At 39.6% G+C, this 14,302-nt stretch overlaps 1 protein-coding gene across 1 annotated transcript; it reads right to left on the reverse strand.

Annotated features, from left to right (window-relative positions):
* Nucleotides 1-59: 59 nt before the first annotated feature.
* Nucleotides 60-14,031, reverse strand: rimkla (ribosomal modification protein rimK-like family member A). Its single transcript, XM_008318639.3, has 5 exons — nt 12,684-14,031; nt 8,860-9,090; nt 8,393-8,479; nt 6,186-6,389; nt 60-5,758 (listed from the first exon to the last, which is right to left on the reverse strand). Exons 1-5 carry the CDS (start codon nt 12,844-12,846, stop codon nt 5,253-5,255), a joined length of 1,191 nt encoding a protein of 396 aa, XP_008316861.1. The 5' UTR covers nt 12,847-14,031; the 3' UTR covers nt 60-5,252.
* Nucleotides 14,032-14,302: the final 271 nt, after the last annotated feature.

Here is a 14,302-nt window from a genome sequence, read left to right on the forward strand (position 1 = left end):
TATCAATGTAATAACCTGACATTAATCAAGATAAAGGACAAAAACACATTTTCCTTTGGCTTCAACGACCCATCTTTATTTTAATCTAAAAAAGGAGGAATATATATTTACAACATTTTGCCTTTTTCTTTGTTGTTAATGACACAAACTTTTATAACACTGTCAGAATGACACAGAGTTCGGGTGACCTTTGTTTCTTCTTTTTAAAACACACACTGTATTTTCTCAACTTCATCTGGCAGTTTCAAATCACCGTCAATAAACTGCCATGACCATTTATAACATTTATACCAGAGAGTCACCAGAGTGTTTGCATCATATCAGTATCACTTGAGCCAAAACACTGTGTTTTTCTGTTAAACCCCACGTGTGAACAATTCTGACACATTTTATTATTCATATCAAAAAGAATTACTTCTGAAATCATCTCACTGCTAGTGTTATTAGTACTGAATTATACAGCAAAAATTATTCATTTTTGGCATTTAAATTAATGTGTTGAGACAGAGAGGCAGAAACAACATGGAAACGCTCGGCTCCCATTATATTCCCTTTTTTAATTTTCTGAGCCAAATGCACATTAGCAGCAGTTAAGAATTAAATAGTGACCTCGTGCTCTGTTGTACTGATGTGTACAGAGACCAGCCCAGATGTCCTCCTGTAACATATACTCCAGACCTGGTCGAGTACCACACACACACTGATACACTTAGAGCAAATATTTAATCATTATTTACACACACGCACACACACATACACACACTTCAGTGGGTCCTTGTGTCATTTGTATGTGGTACCCAACTTTCCCTCACCAACTTTCTTAGAACCCATTAGGAAACCCAGCCGAGCCAGGACCCTTACTTAGAGAATTACAGAACAAAAAAGTATTTTAGTAGCGAGAAAAGATATGTTCCCAAAATGTATGGATGATAAATGGGCTGTAAGAGAAGAATTGACCCACGTTGACAGCTTTTGAGTGACGTGACATCTTTCGTCTACACCTGTGAAACAATGACAGTCCACAATACCAGACTTCCAAAGGACAAAAAACAAAACAAAAACAAAACAGAATAACAACAGCATGTACTTCTGCACGTCTAAAAGGGTTGAATGGGCTTCTACATCTGGAAGGTTGATGGCGGCAGATTTCACAGTTTGTTTGTCAGGATAGTTGATTATAAAAGCCGGCTCCACCTGAACGACCCCACAGTCACTGTGATTTTGTTATTCTCTGGGTGGAAACGCTGTGATCACCTGAGTCTAGATATAACTACAACTACAACTACAACTACTACTAGTATGTTTCCCCCAAGGGGGATGAATAAAGCCCTACTCTACTCTACTCTACTCTCTACAAGGTTTTTTTCCTTTTTGTTTGGTCTGGCCCGAAGAGATCCCTGTTCGTTCAAGTTTTCATTTGAGAAGAACATCGCACAGCAAATTAAAAAAAAAATTAAATTAAATTTAAAGTTAATTGTAGTTTGGTGATTTGGTGCATCCTAAGAAGCATCAACCAACGGCCCAGAGTTCGCAGGATGGGCTGTGACTCTACTTTGTGCTTATAGCTGAAAAAAAAAAACTGTCTAAAAATAAAAAAGAACAAATAAATAAAAAAAAAATCTTAATGTAAGATACCAGTAAATTCTGTTCTGTCGTTTTTCTACGATTTAAAGCATTTTTTGGTAGTGGTGAAGGGCAGATCCCATTGCTTAATGTGCATAAATTTTATGCCCTAAACAGACACCATGACTTGTCGAGCCCCTTCACACATCCCACACGTAGTAATTAACATGATTGTTTCTAAAACTATTCATTAGTATGATCCAGAGGTCAGCTCCTGGGGTCATACCATCTTTTGTCTTTTTTTCCTGCAGTAATGAATTCCTTTGTTATTGTACGTTTAACAAATAAATTTAGGTCTGCCAGCACTGAGAGCAAATACTGAAGTAAACTGGGCCACAAAAAGGAAAAAATCCAAGGTCAGGTTTTCACAGCGATTTCACTTACAAAAACAAACAACAATATTAGTTCAAACACAATCCTTCTTGAAAATATCATAAATTAAAACATTACCAAGGAGATAGATTTAAAATTAGCAAAGAAAAAGTGCATGTAACCCATATACACCACATTGTCCAATACAGTAGTTTACAAACTTCTTATTCAATGTTTCATGTTTGTGTCTGTGTCAGGGTTTTTTTATGTGTCCAGCTCAGAGGAGTTTATTCTACTATTTTCTGGGGTCAAGGGTGAGATCAAGGCTGCTTCCCTGAGTTGTGTTCAACAGAAGGGGTTACAGGCCTAATCACATAGACATCGGTATGTGGCACAGTTCAGACTTGGTATGAGTTTGTGCTTGACCGCTAAAATCCCTGTTGTTGTTTTTTAGGAAATACTCTCTATTGTGAAAATGTAAAAATATAGATTAATCTTTTTATATGTAACATACCAAAATAACAGAAAAGGCAAAGAAGGCAAAAACTAACATCCTGAAAAGTCAGCACCAAATTTTTATTCTCTGTGTTCTATGTCTGTACAAATTCATTTGTCCACAATAGCTTATTTATTTCTCTACATGTAAATTGGGAATTGTTTTAGTCATTCTAGTTTGGATGGCTATGTATCTGCATGCACTTCATTATCTAAATATTTACAAATTGCTTAAAAAACAAGAGGTCTAAAAATACACAACTACTTTTAAAAAAACAAACAAACAAAAAAAAAACAGCTGGTAAATCAAGGGCCATTTGAAAACCATGAGATTCTTGGCTGATATGTTTTCTCTGTTTGCATATCAGGTTCAATGTGGCAGTGAAGTCACTATTTTTGAGGTATATTTTGTTTGTAGGCATCGTTTTGGGTTTGAAACACTGTCGGTTTCCTAAACTTTAACAAAACAAAAATGCATCGGTTTATCATAAAGTGCTAGACATAGTGTGGATCAAAAGCAGAAGCGGCCTGCTGGAGTAATGGAGAAAGGGATGTTTATATTGATGGGCTGTGATGCCAAAACAACTCTGCTGTGTGGTAGGAAAAACATTACAGTTGCAGGCAGGTTGGCTTTTATGCGTGGTGGTGCGCATACGTGTTTTTGGCCTCGTCTGGTTTTTATGTCATACCATTGATGTGAAAAGTTCGGATGTTAAGGAAAGACAGGTGTGAACCAAGATAAAAATGTCCACAGAAAACCATAGAAAAAAGTGGTTCTCACCAGTTTAACACTGTTTCATGGCCGTCGGTGTTTCCATAACAGCATAAGATTAAAAGTTCAGCTAATCTTAAAGTAATCCTTTGGGATCATTTGTAACAGACATCGCTAAGCTGTTCTTTGAAATTTAGATGTTTCTGGGCCACATGTCAGGAACCTGTGGCTCCGCAGTAGAAAGATTCATTTTTAGTGATTGGACTAATATTCCCTCCATCTGTTCATAACTAATGTGGCCAAACAACCAGTGTCATCAGTAGATTCTTACGTACTCTCATTCCTTTCCTTAGATAGCAGTGCACACTACTGTGTGACTGACGAACAGATATATACAGACATCAAACCTGAGCCAATTTCACCAGTCAAACTACTTATTCAACATGCGGCTAACAACACAACATCCAAGTCAACGTCAACTTTATTGTCAACTATGCCGTATGTACAGGACATATGGCACAATGAAATTTCAGTCCTTAAACCCACGGTGCAAAATAATACATAATGTCCCTGTCCTCTTCTAGCTAAGCCATTTATGAAAGTTACAATGTTGAAATTTGTTACACAGTGTCAAATGACATACTGTGTTTTCCTATGTTATAACAGTTAAAACAACAAGGTATTGATCCCACGTGTAATACCATAAACAGGAATTCTGTAATTTAACTGTAGTATTTTAAACAGATTTCAGACTCTTCAGAGGCCAAACAAGAGGAAGTTAACCTAAAGGACCGGATTTATTGCTTCGTTCTTGTGATAAACCCTTGCTACTCTTAGACCTAGACTTAAGCCAGACACTCTGAGAACATGCACCTTGACCTGCCACCTCTTTTTTTTTTTCTTCTACTTGTCCAGTTTCTTCAATATTTTGTATGTATCAGTTTAAACTGTATCGTTTTTGTTGTTGTAAAATAACAATTTCACATTTGACAGACTAAATTATCTTAAACATTACGAGCAATTTGTCACTTGGGCAGTTGCAATATGTCACAGCAGTACTTTTCTCTTAAACCTGTCCTAACTCTTCAAACAATTCCCTCAGATTTGAAAGATTATTCCGGAATATATCTGTAGATTACATGCAGATATGTAAAATATAAAAACAGAATTGGCTAAACACGTATGCACATCACTTAGTTACAGTGAACAACTTCTATGTCAATAGAAATAAGTTGTTTTTAATTCTTTTCTTTTTTTACCACATCCTTTGTTCAGCAGCAGCTTTGGCCACAGTTGAATACAAGAGAAATACTATAACTAAATGTGTTTTGAATGTACTCAACTCTGTTGACATGAAAGGCAAGAATGACATGACGTGACAACAAATTGACCTACATCCAAGTGTTCACCAGACAGGTATTACATTCACGATACATTCAGTTTTAGCTGGTGTTGCAACATATGGCAAGAATAGTGTGACGCAGAATGGGATAATCTCTGGTGACCATGCCTGTGTGACGTTGCCGTTAATTCTCTCCTGTGTGTTGTGTAACTTCACGAGAACTTTTTGCTACATAGAACTGACAGTGTCTTGTCATCATTAGATATCCATTTCAATAAAGTTTAATAAGCGTGTTATGAGAATAAAAAACACACACACATATATATATCTATATATAGATATATAGATATATATATGTGTATATGCTTTTATCCTTATAACCATATATACATATGGACAGACCTATTGCATCCTTCACCCACCCACACACCTTTACTGTTTACTAGGTGATAAATCCAGCAGAGTTAACTAAGTTTGTGTCACAAGATACTCAGGTCCAAAGACGGGAAGTTCAGGGGAGCAGCCTCAGATCTTAAAGGGAAATTGCAAAAAAAACCAAAAAAAAAAAACCAAAGAAACAAACAAAAGAACAAAAACAAATGTTATCTGGTTTGTGTTCCTGTTGACGTGTTTGTGAGTCCTGTTTCACTTGCATCTAACATCCAGAGTGTAAATCCTTTTTGAATTGATATGTGTTAAGGAATGTTGGTTGTCAAGCATGTAGTTGTGAATATTTGATTTTTGTGTTTGCATCTACTTATCTAAATCTCACTCAGTCAATAACTTGATTTCATTGGCGAGGAGAGTGTTGAAGTTGTAGGCTGGATCAGGTAGGTCAGGAAGGTCAACCATGGGGGTGGGCGTGGATTGAGTTGGCTCAGCCAGCTCCGGGTCACTCTCACTGGAAGTAGAGCCCACACTCATGTTGCAGACAGCATCAGGCAGTGAGACGCCGCCGGTGGGGACCGCCAACACTTCGGGCTCACTGCTGGTTTCGCTGGTGCTCGACACGACAGATAATAAGGACATCTTACGGATGAGGCGGCTGGGAAGATTGGACAGGGCGAAGTCGGCGATGATGCCTGCAACGTCCATGCCACAGGCCTTGTCGAAAGCAATGAAGCCCACATTGGCATTGGCCTCACATACCACAAAGGAGCCATCGTTGAGCTGCAGGAGGTCGATGCCACAGACATCCATGCCCAAGATGTTGGACACCTCTATGGCCAGCTGCTTCCCTTGTTCACTGAGTGGGCACATCTTACCAACACCACCTATAAGAAACAGAGAGGTTGGTTAAAAAGAACTTGGTAAAACTGAACACAAGTTACACTCTCTGATCCTCAGTTTAGTTTTTTCTTTGATCTTGTGTCACCTTCCATTTGCTAAAAGAGGGACTGCATATTTAACACAGTCAGCAATGAAGACTATAAATACACAAAATAAGTGTATTAAAAAACATGGCTACCTCCATTGCAGCCTGGGGTTGCGCCACGAAAAATTAGGCTGATTCTCAATTGATTTATAAGATCAATTAGTTGTTTTGTTTTTTGACAATCCCACAGACTTTCAATTCCTGGTTCTTCTTCTTCTGTGGTATATTGGGTCTGTTTGGTAAATTATAATCACAGATTGAGAAAAAAGTTTTATGTTTCATTTCTTCATACTTTAATTCTGACTCTGACTGAGCATCTTGCCTACCCAGGGAACAGTTGCTCTGCATGCGACCGTCGGTGGAGCAGCGCAGCATGGAGCCAATGACACGGCCGCCCACCAGGACTACTCGCACGTCACGGCCATGCGACTCCTTGACGTACTCCTGAAACAGGTAGGGGGTATCATGGCGGATCAGGTGGCAAAGGTCGGTCAGGTGGTGTTTGTCACGTGCCAAGAAAACTGCCTTGCCTGGAAGGAGAGTAGATTTTAGATTAGATCAAAACAAGCTACTTCTCAAACCGTTACAAAGAAAAAACAGGTAGAAACTGAGTCTAGCAGTCCAACAGGCTGAGGCTTAATTACTCCCTCAAAGTTTCTTATGACAAACAGCTGCTTTTTTTTTCAAGTCTGATGTCAGTTCCCATTTCACTTATAATGGACATTACTCAAGATGTGAGAGCAACTGTATTGCTTCTCACAGAGGATAGAAGACTCCTGTTTTTAATTAGCACTGCATGGCTCTGACTCCTAGTTGTGAAGCCCTTTGACCTCTGTTCCTGCACCAGGGAACATCATGTGATGACTGTATACGTGCACAACCAGACCATCTCTGGATAACACAAAGATGTGAATGAACAGTAATGACAAGCATCACGTAACTCAACTGCAAATGTTATGCAAGATTTTTAAGTGGTTTATTAATTCAACATGGCTGAAGAAAAAAAATAAAAAATGTTTTTATAATATACAGTATATATATAATAAAATATGGTAAATGTTAAGTAAAGCCTTAAAGTAAGTACGTCGTTTTTTCTCCATCCACCATTTAGAACAACTGTGTGTTCTTAAAACAATGTGTACACATTTGTACAAAGTTAAACTTTAATTCTTAACTCCTGAACTGAACGTCTATGAGCAGCCACTGAGCCTTTCTAGGACAAACTAAAAATGATGATTAAGCTTCTTAAGAAGACAAGTAAATATAACTACTCTCAGTTGTGACTGCAGCAGTGTCTGTGAGCTTCTAGGCACGAACAGCACTGTACATAATTGACATTTTTACAGAAATGATAAAGACCTATTACAAACAGTTGTTCTTGAAGCCAGAGTGTGTTTAACAAGGGTAGCAGATAACATCCCACTCCCCGCTGCCAAAGCAATGCACCCAGAACACTGAAAGTCCTTGTCTGAGGAGGAAATACGTTTTGGCTGCACTTTCCCTGCCATTTACCATGACTTGGTTCCTGAGTTGTGGTGTTTATACTTCACTGGTGCAGGCTTCCCTGGCTTTTTGCAACAACTTCAGTGGCATGTCACACAACCACAAGCAGGTTTCACCCACATTAAATAGTCAGTTAGTAACAGTAAAGTATAACAGGACATAGTACTGTAGTGACCTGAATAGGAGATTGTCAAACATTAGTACAAGAGCTGTTACTGCTGACTAAAAATAAAAAATAGATATTTATAGGTATTTGTTTGAATTTTTATCTTTGCTCATGAATAGAAAAGAATCACATTGTGGTAAGAAAGCAACCCCATGTTTTTGGTTGACCAACGACAGCCTTCCATAACAATAGGCTGAGCTAGCAGCTAGTGCTAAGCAGGGCTCATTGTTACTGATTCACACAATGAGAGCCAGTCAGGTTTCATTAAATATGAAAAGAAAAGGGACTAATGGCTCAAAGGACACTTGGGCTGATCTCCCGAAGAAAGGGCTAAGACTCGGCTTTGTCGCTATTCAAAGCCTTTGACATGATAAGAACAAATCACTGTTCTCAGGTCTGGGTGTACTGCACAAATAATGATAAATAAATTCAAATGATAAAATAAATACAATTAAAATAGAATGAACATGGCAGAAAAACACTTACAGTATCTGGTAAATGGGTTCAGAGTAAGAAACAAAATAAGTAGAGTTCACTAGTTTCACTTCATCTAGAAGCTATTTTGAAATGCTGATGACCAACTCAGGGGCATGGCTAAAACACACATGAACCTCCTGTGTAGTGAGATAAATGAATTGGAGAGAGGGGGTGGGGTACAAATTGTGAACTAGAAACTAAAATGATTAACCTAGCTGTCATTGTTTGAGCTTTGCAGCCCCCTATTTCTGTATCTGTTGCAGCACCACAGTTCTAATCATTTAACACTCTGTTAATGAATTTCATATAAGGGTGGACTGAACTGCCATGAGGGGCCTATAGCACACGGAGTACATGTGGTGTAGAGAAAAGGACCGCTTGACTTACCTCTATGGCCACGTGCATTCTTTACCACAACTGGGTATCCCAGTGGCTCAGCCTCGTCAATCATCTTGCGGAAGTTGTCATGCCCTCCTGGTGTGTTAGCCAAAGTCATAAACAAAAATCACACCCACACAACAGAGAAATTAGAGCATGATAGCATGTACACAGGTAGAAACATGTTTGATTTGAGTGTCTTACAGCGGACATGACGGTCATTTCAATGTACACTTTGTTTAGAAAGCTTTTGTTAAGTGAAATGTAATTTGTTCTAAAATTAGTTTATTATGTTGGTAATCCACACAGTGTCAAGTTATGCGTTGATTAAATTTCATTATTAACCTGTCAGTATGATCATTAAGCTGAGAAGATTTATAGCTTTGGTCATCTTAACCTCCACACCCAACCACCACAGTTACACATAGCAACACAATGAAAATAGTAGAGTAAAAAAACGTCAGCTGCTGATTTACCATAGGAGAATGTGTCAGGAAGAGGCACACCATGGCCCGCCAACTCCTGGAAGGTCCAGAACTTGTTAACACAGTTGAGAATGGCCTGAGGTCGATTGATTAGCCGACAGCCCATCTTTTCCAGGTGGCGAAGTACAGTTATATCGCTATCTGACTGCACCCATGGTGTAGGCACTCGCACCACCACCACCTGTGGATAGGAAGTCACCAACTCTTGATCCACGCGCAGACCTGCAGTTTGGACAAGTGGCAAATTATATTAATGAAATTGTCACTCTGCTCCACCATTCTCCCTATCATGAGTTGTCCTGTCCATCTGTTGCGCTGAGAGACTAGTCATTACAGTAGCCGATTCTCAAAACAATAGATGTTCATATACAGGAGGAAGCATTTTTGTTGGAATAAAATAGGATTTCATTTAAGTGCATATTCATTACATATAAGCCTTTTTTTCATTTACATATACATTTCTTTAAAAATAAATCCCTCTGAATGCTAACTTTTATGTGGTGGAAAGGCATATCAAGTTATGATTTTTGGGTCACATCTCCCGGCCCCATCTCAGTGCAGAAGCAGGAGAGCACCAACTCTTCTTCTATCCCTATTCAACACTCTCACACTGCAATGATTGTGTCACTGAGAACACAGTGCAGGGTGTTACAGTGGGAAGGGGATGTGGTCTCATGCAAACAGACAGTGTTCACTGTGCATGCTGCTCGTCGCATCTCCAGGGGAACCAGACAGAGACCAATGAGGCAGCCAGATGAATTAGTTCTATTCTTCTGTGCAAGATGGGTTGCACTGCACTGTCTGTCACGTGACAGCCATTTCAACACTAACTCTCTGATGAGCCCTGGGGTAAACCTCCGATGCACATTTTAACACAAGAAAGCATAAGACAAGTTCTCACCAACCACAACCAAAATTATTACATGCATGTTACCTAGACTTGTATGGATTAAATGCAGCTGTTTTTGTTGGCATGGCCTGAGGTACGTGACGCATGCCTAAATAAATTTAATAGCATGCAGTAGAGGAGAAAAGGACTTAAAGACCTGCCAAGGATGAATCTTCCAAATGTTGACTCTTAACTATGTTTTATGTAGTAAGGTATTATAAAAACATGCGGAATATATCAGTTACTGTACTTTAAAACCATAAAGCAACAGTAACAATAACAATTACTGTATGGCATACACAGCATTAGAATACAAATACACAGTACTGCATGTTGTCATATAAAGATTTCACCCTCAGTGTCTAATGGACACTGTGCCATGTCCAGTCTGCATTTTCCTGACAATCACTGAAAAACTATTTTTATACCATGGACATAGAAATATTTGGTATCCACCACCAACGCTCAACACTCAACACTGGTACAAACAAAAAGGTGGAACACAGATGTTACATGTTTAAACTGGAGAGTCAGTCACTGCTCCTCCTGCCTGGCAAAAGCCAGTTTGCAAGTTGAAACATATTCTTCTTTCAATCATTATAGTAGTATAGTAATTTACAAAAGTAGTACAGCTACTGTTGCAAATCAGCTATTCCAGGAAATGTATAAAAAGGTACGTCAGGTGAAGTCACTGACAAATTAAAATTGGTTCCTGGAAGCACTAGATACTGTCATAATTACCCAAACGGCTTTAACAGGTTATTGCAGTACTTAACCAAAAAAACTTAGGTTTATGAATTAAAAAGGAATTAAAAATAAGTCAGAAAAACCTTTTTAAAAAAAAAGAATCATAAGAGTAATTAAAATTATTCCCAGATGGCTGTATGTGTCTGTTTCATGTGAGAGACACAACAATGATCAAGACACATAAAAACTGTGACCGTGTAAGAAGAGATTGTACCCATTAACTTTAGTGTGAAACACTGACCTCCATCTGACTTGAGTACACAAATACAAGCCTACAGAGGGAGAATTCTTTGAAAGAACAAGCCATAAACGTTATCAGTTTTAGTATTTGGAACGTATCCTGACCTTCAGAGCAACTTTTGCAAATACTTAAATGTTTTTCCTCCCTTTGTGAAGCTTAAAAAAATGTTGTCATAGATTTAAATGTGGTACGCAATTGACGTCAACAAAGACTGGATTAATGCTGTGGAGAGATTAAAATGATGATGCCACGTAAATACAGAAAACAGGGAGGTACCAACAGTTTGCTGAAAGGCTTATGAATCCTTTAATGTATTTAGTTCCTTACTTGTGCATTGTTCTGGTCTGTAAGTTGAGCTTTACACTTGTCTACAACACCACCTAAAGCAACATGTTTGTGTTAAAACTACATGCTCCCGTTATAGATAAAACTAACTATAGGCAATCTATGTGGAAATTGAAAGAGTCTGTGGTTTATATCCAGATTACACGTAGTAAAACGTTTGTACTTTGTGACTCTTCTACGATAGACCCTGTATTCCAATGTACTCTATACAGAGCCTACAGTTTACCCAGAAGGTCTACTGTCTGGTAATCTGTGATGTCAAGCCAAAGGTCAGAGTTAATTTAGACTATGTGCAACATGGAGCCAGCATGGATTACAGCTAATGCCGATATATCCTGCTCCAGTTGTATGTTTTTGCAGATTTCCATGGTATAACAGGTCTGTCCTCTTTGACATTTTGCTTAAATTTAAGTGTTTTTTAAAATTCTTTTTCTAAATATAAACCAACATTTGCTGCACATCTGTTGGTTCAGAGACATATGTGATAGAACAGACCAGAAATATAACATGGATTTATGGGGGGGAAAGTTTTATTGTATTAAGATGTGAATTCCTGTGTAGCTGCCATCATCTGTGAGAGAGACATACTCTGCTTTATAGGGGCTCTACTATTGTTTTTTTTTTTTTTGTAGTATGTAGTTAATAACATCATGTTTGTGGGTCAAACTGAGCAACAGAACAGATCAAGAGGATAACACCTCCTGCTGCTCCTGTTGGTGCTATCATTGCTGCAGCCTGCTCTACATACACAGGTGTGCTAACTATTTATCCCTGCGAATTTAAGTACATTTTTCATTAACTTTGTTGCTCAGTAAAATAATGTTTATTTGTCACACTGAGGGCTACATTACTACTACAGTTTAAAAATCTGCAAGGTAAACACTATGCTAATGAACATGTTCAGGGAAACAAAGGAAACGAATGAAAAGTAAGGGGTTTAAAACAGTTTTTGTTGAAAATATAGGTAAGAGCGTTGCATTCCTCAGTCTTAGCTTCTAACACCTGCTTGCCAAAGGCAAAAAATCCTTTCTGCAAGTACCATCAGTGAATAGAATGATATGAGTACAATGACGGATTCAGCTTAGTGGATATTTCAGGGCAGAAAAATATACTTTTTATGTAGGTTTGCCCCAGACTGAAATACCGATTGACCGACCACTAAAATACACTATTCAACCATTTGCTAAATTGCAGTCCAAATCCAGTCCCTATATTTCGCTGTTAGTAGGAAGCGCAATCGTTAAAAATACTGCAGTACATTTTCTCAAAATAACGAGCATTGTATTCTATTTATACGTAATGAAATTTAATTTCGTTTCAATGGGTAATCTTGAATATCTATTATCGGTACTGGCAAAATGAGGATCACATGAGAGAGCTCAGTGGAAAGTGGGTTAGGTGGTCACGGCACACATTGCTCATGTAGCTAGCAGACTGACCAAGCTAAACCTCTCTCCCTCCCCTCAGCTTGACTGAGAGCAGCCCCCAAACAATACCCGTCTGCGGGGGACTGCGTGGTCAACACTGAGCGAATCACTCATGCTTTACTGCATTGAAGCGGTACACAGTGTTTTAACAGACATTGTTACTCACCCAATTGACCATCGGTGATCGTAACTACGATCTGATGCATTAGAAGATAGCGGAATTCAACATCTTCGTCGGCGCAGCGCTCCCTCAGTGCCCGGAGGATCTGGACTTGTGGATACTCCTGACTGATGCGCTGGTCGGTCACGAACCAAACCCGAGAGCACATTTTTGGGTTCAGAGGATTTAAAAAGGGCCGAAAAACCAGACCGGGAGAACACAGCTCTTGCACTTAGGAGTACGGGAGGTGTGCAGTGAAGGCGCGGCGTTCAGGCGGTAGCGGAATAGCTCAAGAAACGCTCACACAATGGAGACCTCTGCGGCTAACGGTGCGAGCTGTGGCTGAAAACACGACCACGACTCAGCCGCTGTCCTGACCCTTCTAGCTAGACCGAATATTAATATTTTCTAATCACCTTTTTGCCTTCATTTGTAGCTGTTTGGTCCTTTGGCGAACATAGACCGCGCAAATCCGATAATAGATTTAAAAAAATAGTTCCCCTGTATAAAACTTGCCTCTGTCTATGGACGGGAAGCTTTAGGCTAAATTTCCCCGCCAGAGGAGACAAAGCTCAAGCTGCGCCGCTGTACACGTCTATCCTGTTGAATGAAAAACTAACTAAGTTTCCCTGCGAGAGCGTTAGAAACCACAGTGGCTTCTTCTTATCAAAACAAACTTGCCCTTAACTCACAACGACGAATGTCTTCGCTTGAATGGCTGCTATCCACGAGGTATTGGTGCTGAAAAGTGCACAGGCTTTGCTTTACGACGGCACCTCTTCGCGTGCCCGTGCGCAGAAAGAAAAAAGGAGACGCCCCAAAATAAAGTACTGTGATGGGCGCGAGCCAATCACGACCAACAAACGCCCTGGTTGTCCACATAGCACGCGGAAAGTGTGGGCGGCTGGCAGAACCCTGTGGCCAATGGTATCGGCAGAATACAAAGAGGCGGGGCGTGTTGAGGGCGCGCGTAGTGCAGTGTGTGAGATCTCACGCTGCACGAGACCGCGCACTTTCCGAACCGGTTCAGACCAGACGGTGCAAGGAGGTTTGGCAAATACCGACATCAGCTGCAACAGCAGCAGGAAACCGAAAAAAGAACACCCAACTAAACCATCCTCGTTTTTCAGAGAAAATCCTCCCTCATCTGTCGCTAGAGATTCATAGGAGCTTATAGTTGCTGTATTTATTTAACCGTTTTTTACAATCAAGCGTGACTTCGAACGACAGGCGGTCTTTGTCGAAGCAAAACACTTCTGCGTCACATTATGACAAAGTTATGCGAATGACCCACTTCTCTGTAGTCTTACCCCCGCCCCCGTTTCTTGTAGACTAAAGGGGCTGTACCACAGTGCTCAGCACATGGGGTGAAAAAGACATACATACGTGAAAAGGGACGTTATAACACGTCTGTTTGTTACACAGCTTTTAATAATTTCTATAAAAATACACAAACATGAAATGCGCAGAACTTTAGCATTAATGAATATAACAATCAAACAACACTTTAAAGTACACAGTGGTCTCCACGGATCCTCACTCCCACTGGGAATCATAGGGATGTGCAGAAAAATTCTAAGTATGCAGGGGTTGGACTCAATTCAGTCTAATTTTATTTATGAATC

The sequence above is a fragment of the Cynoglossus semilaevis genome, chromosome 10 (genome assembly GCF_000523025.1).
Source record: "Cynoglossus semilaevis isolate Cse_v1.0 chromosome 10, Cse_v1.0, whole genome shotgun sequence".
NCBI classification, from domain to species: Eukaryota; Metazoa; Chordata; class Actinopteri; order Pleuronectiformes; family Cynoglossidae; genus Cynoglossus; species Cynoglossus semilaevis.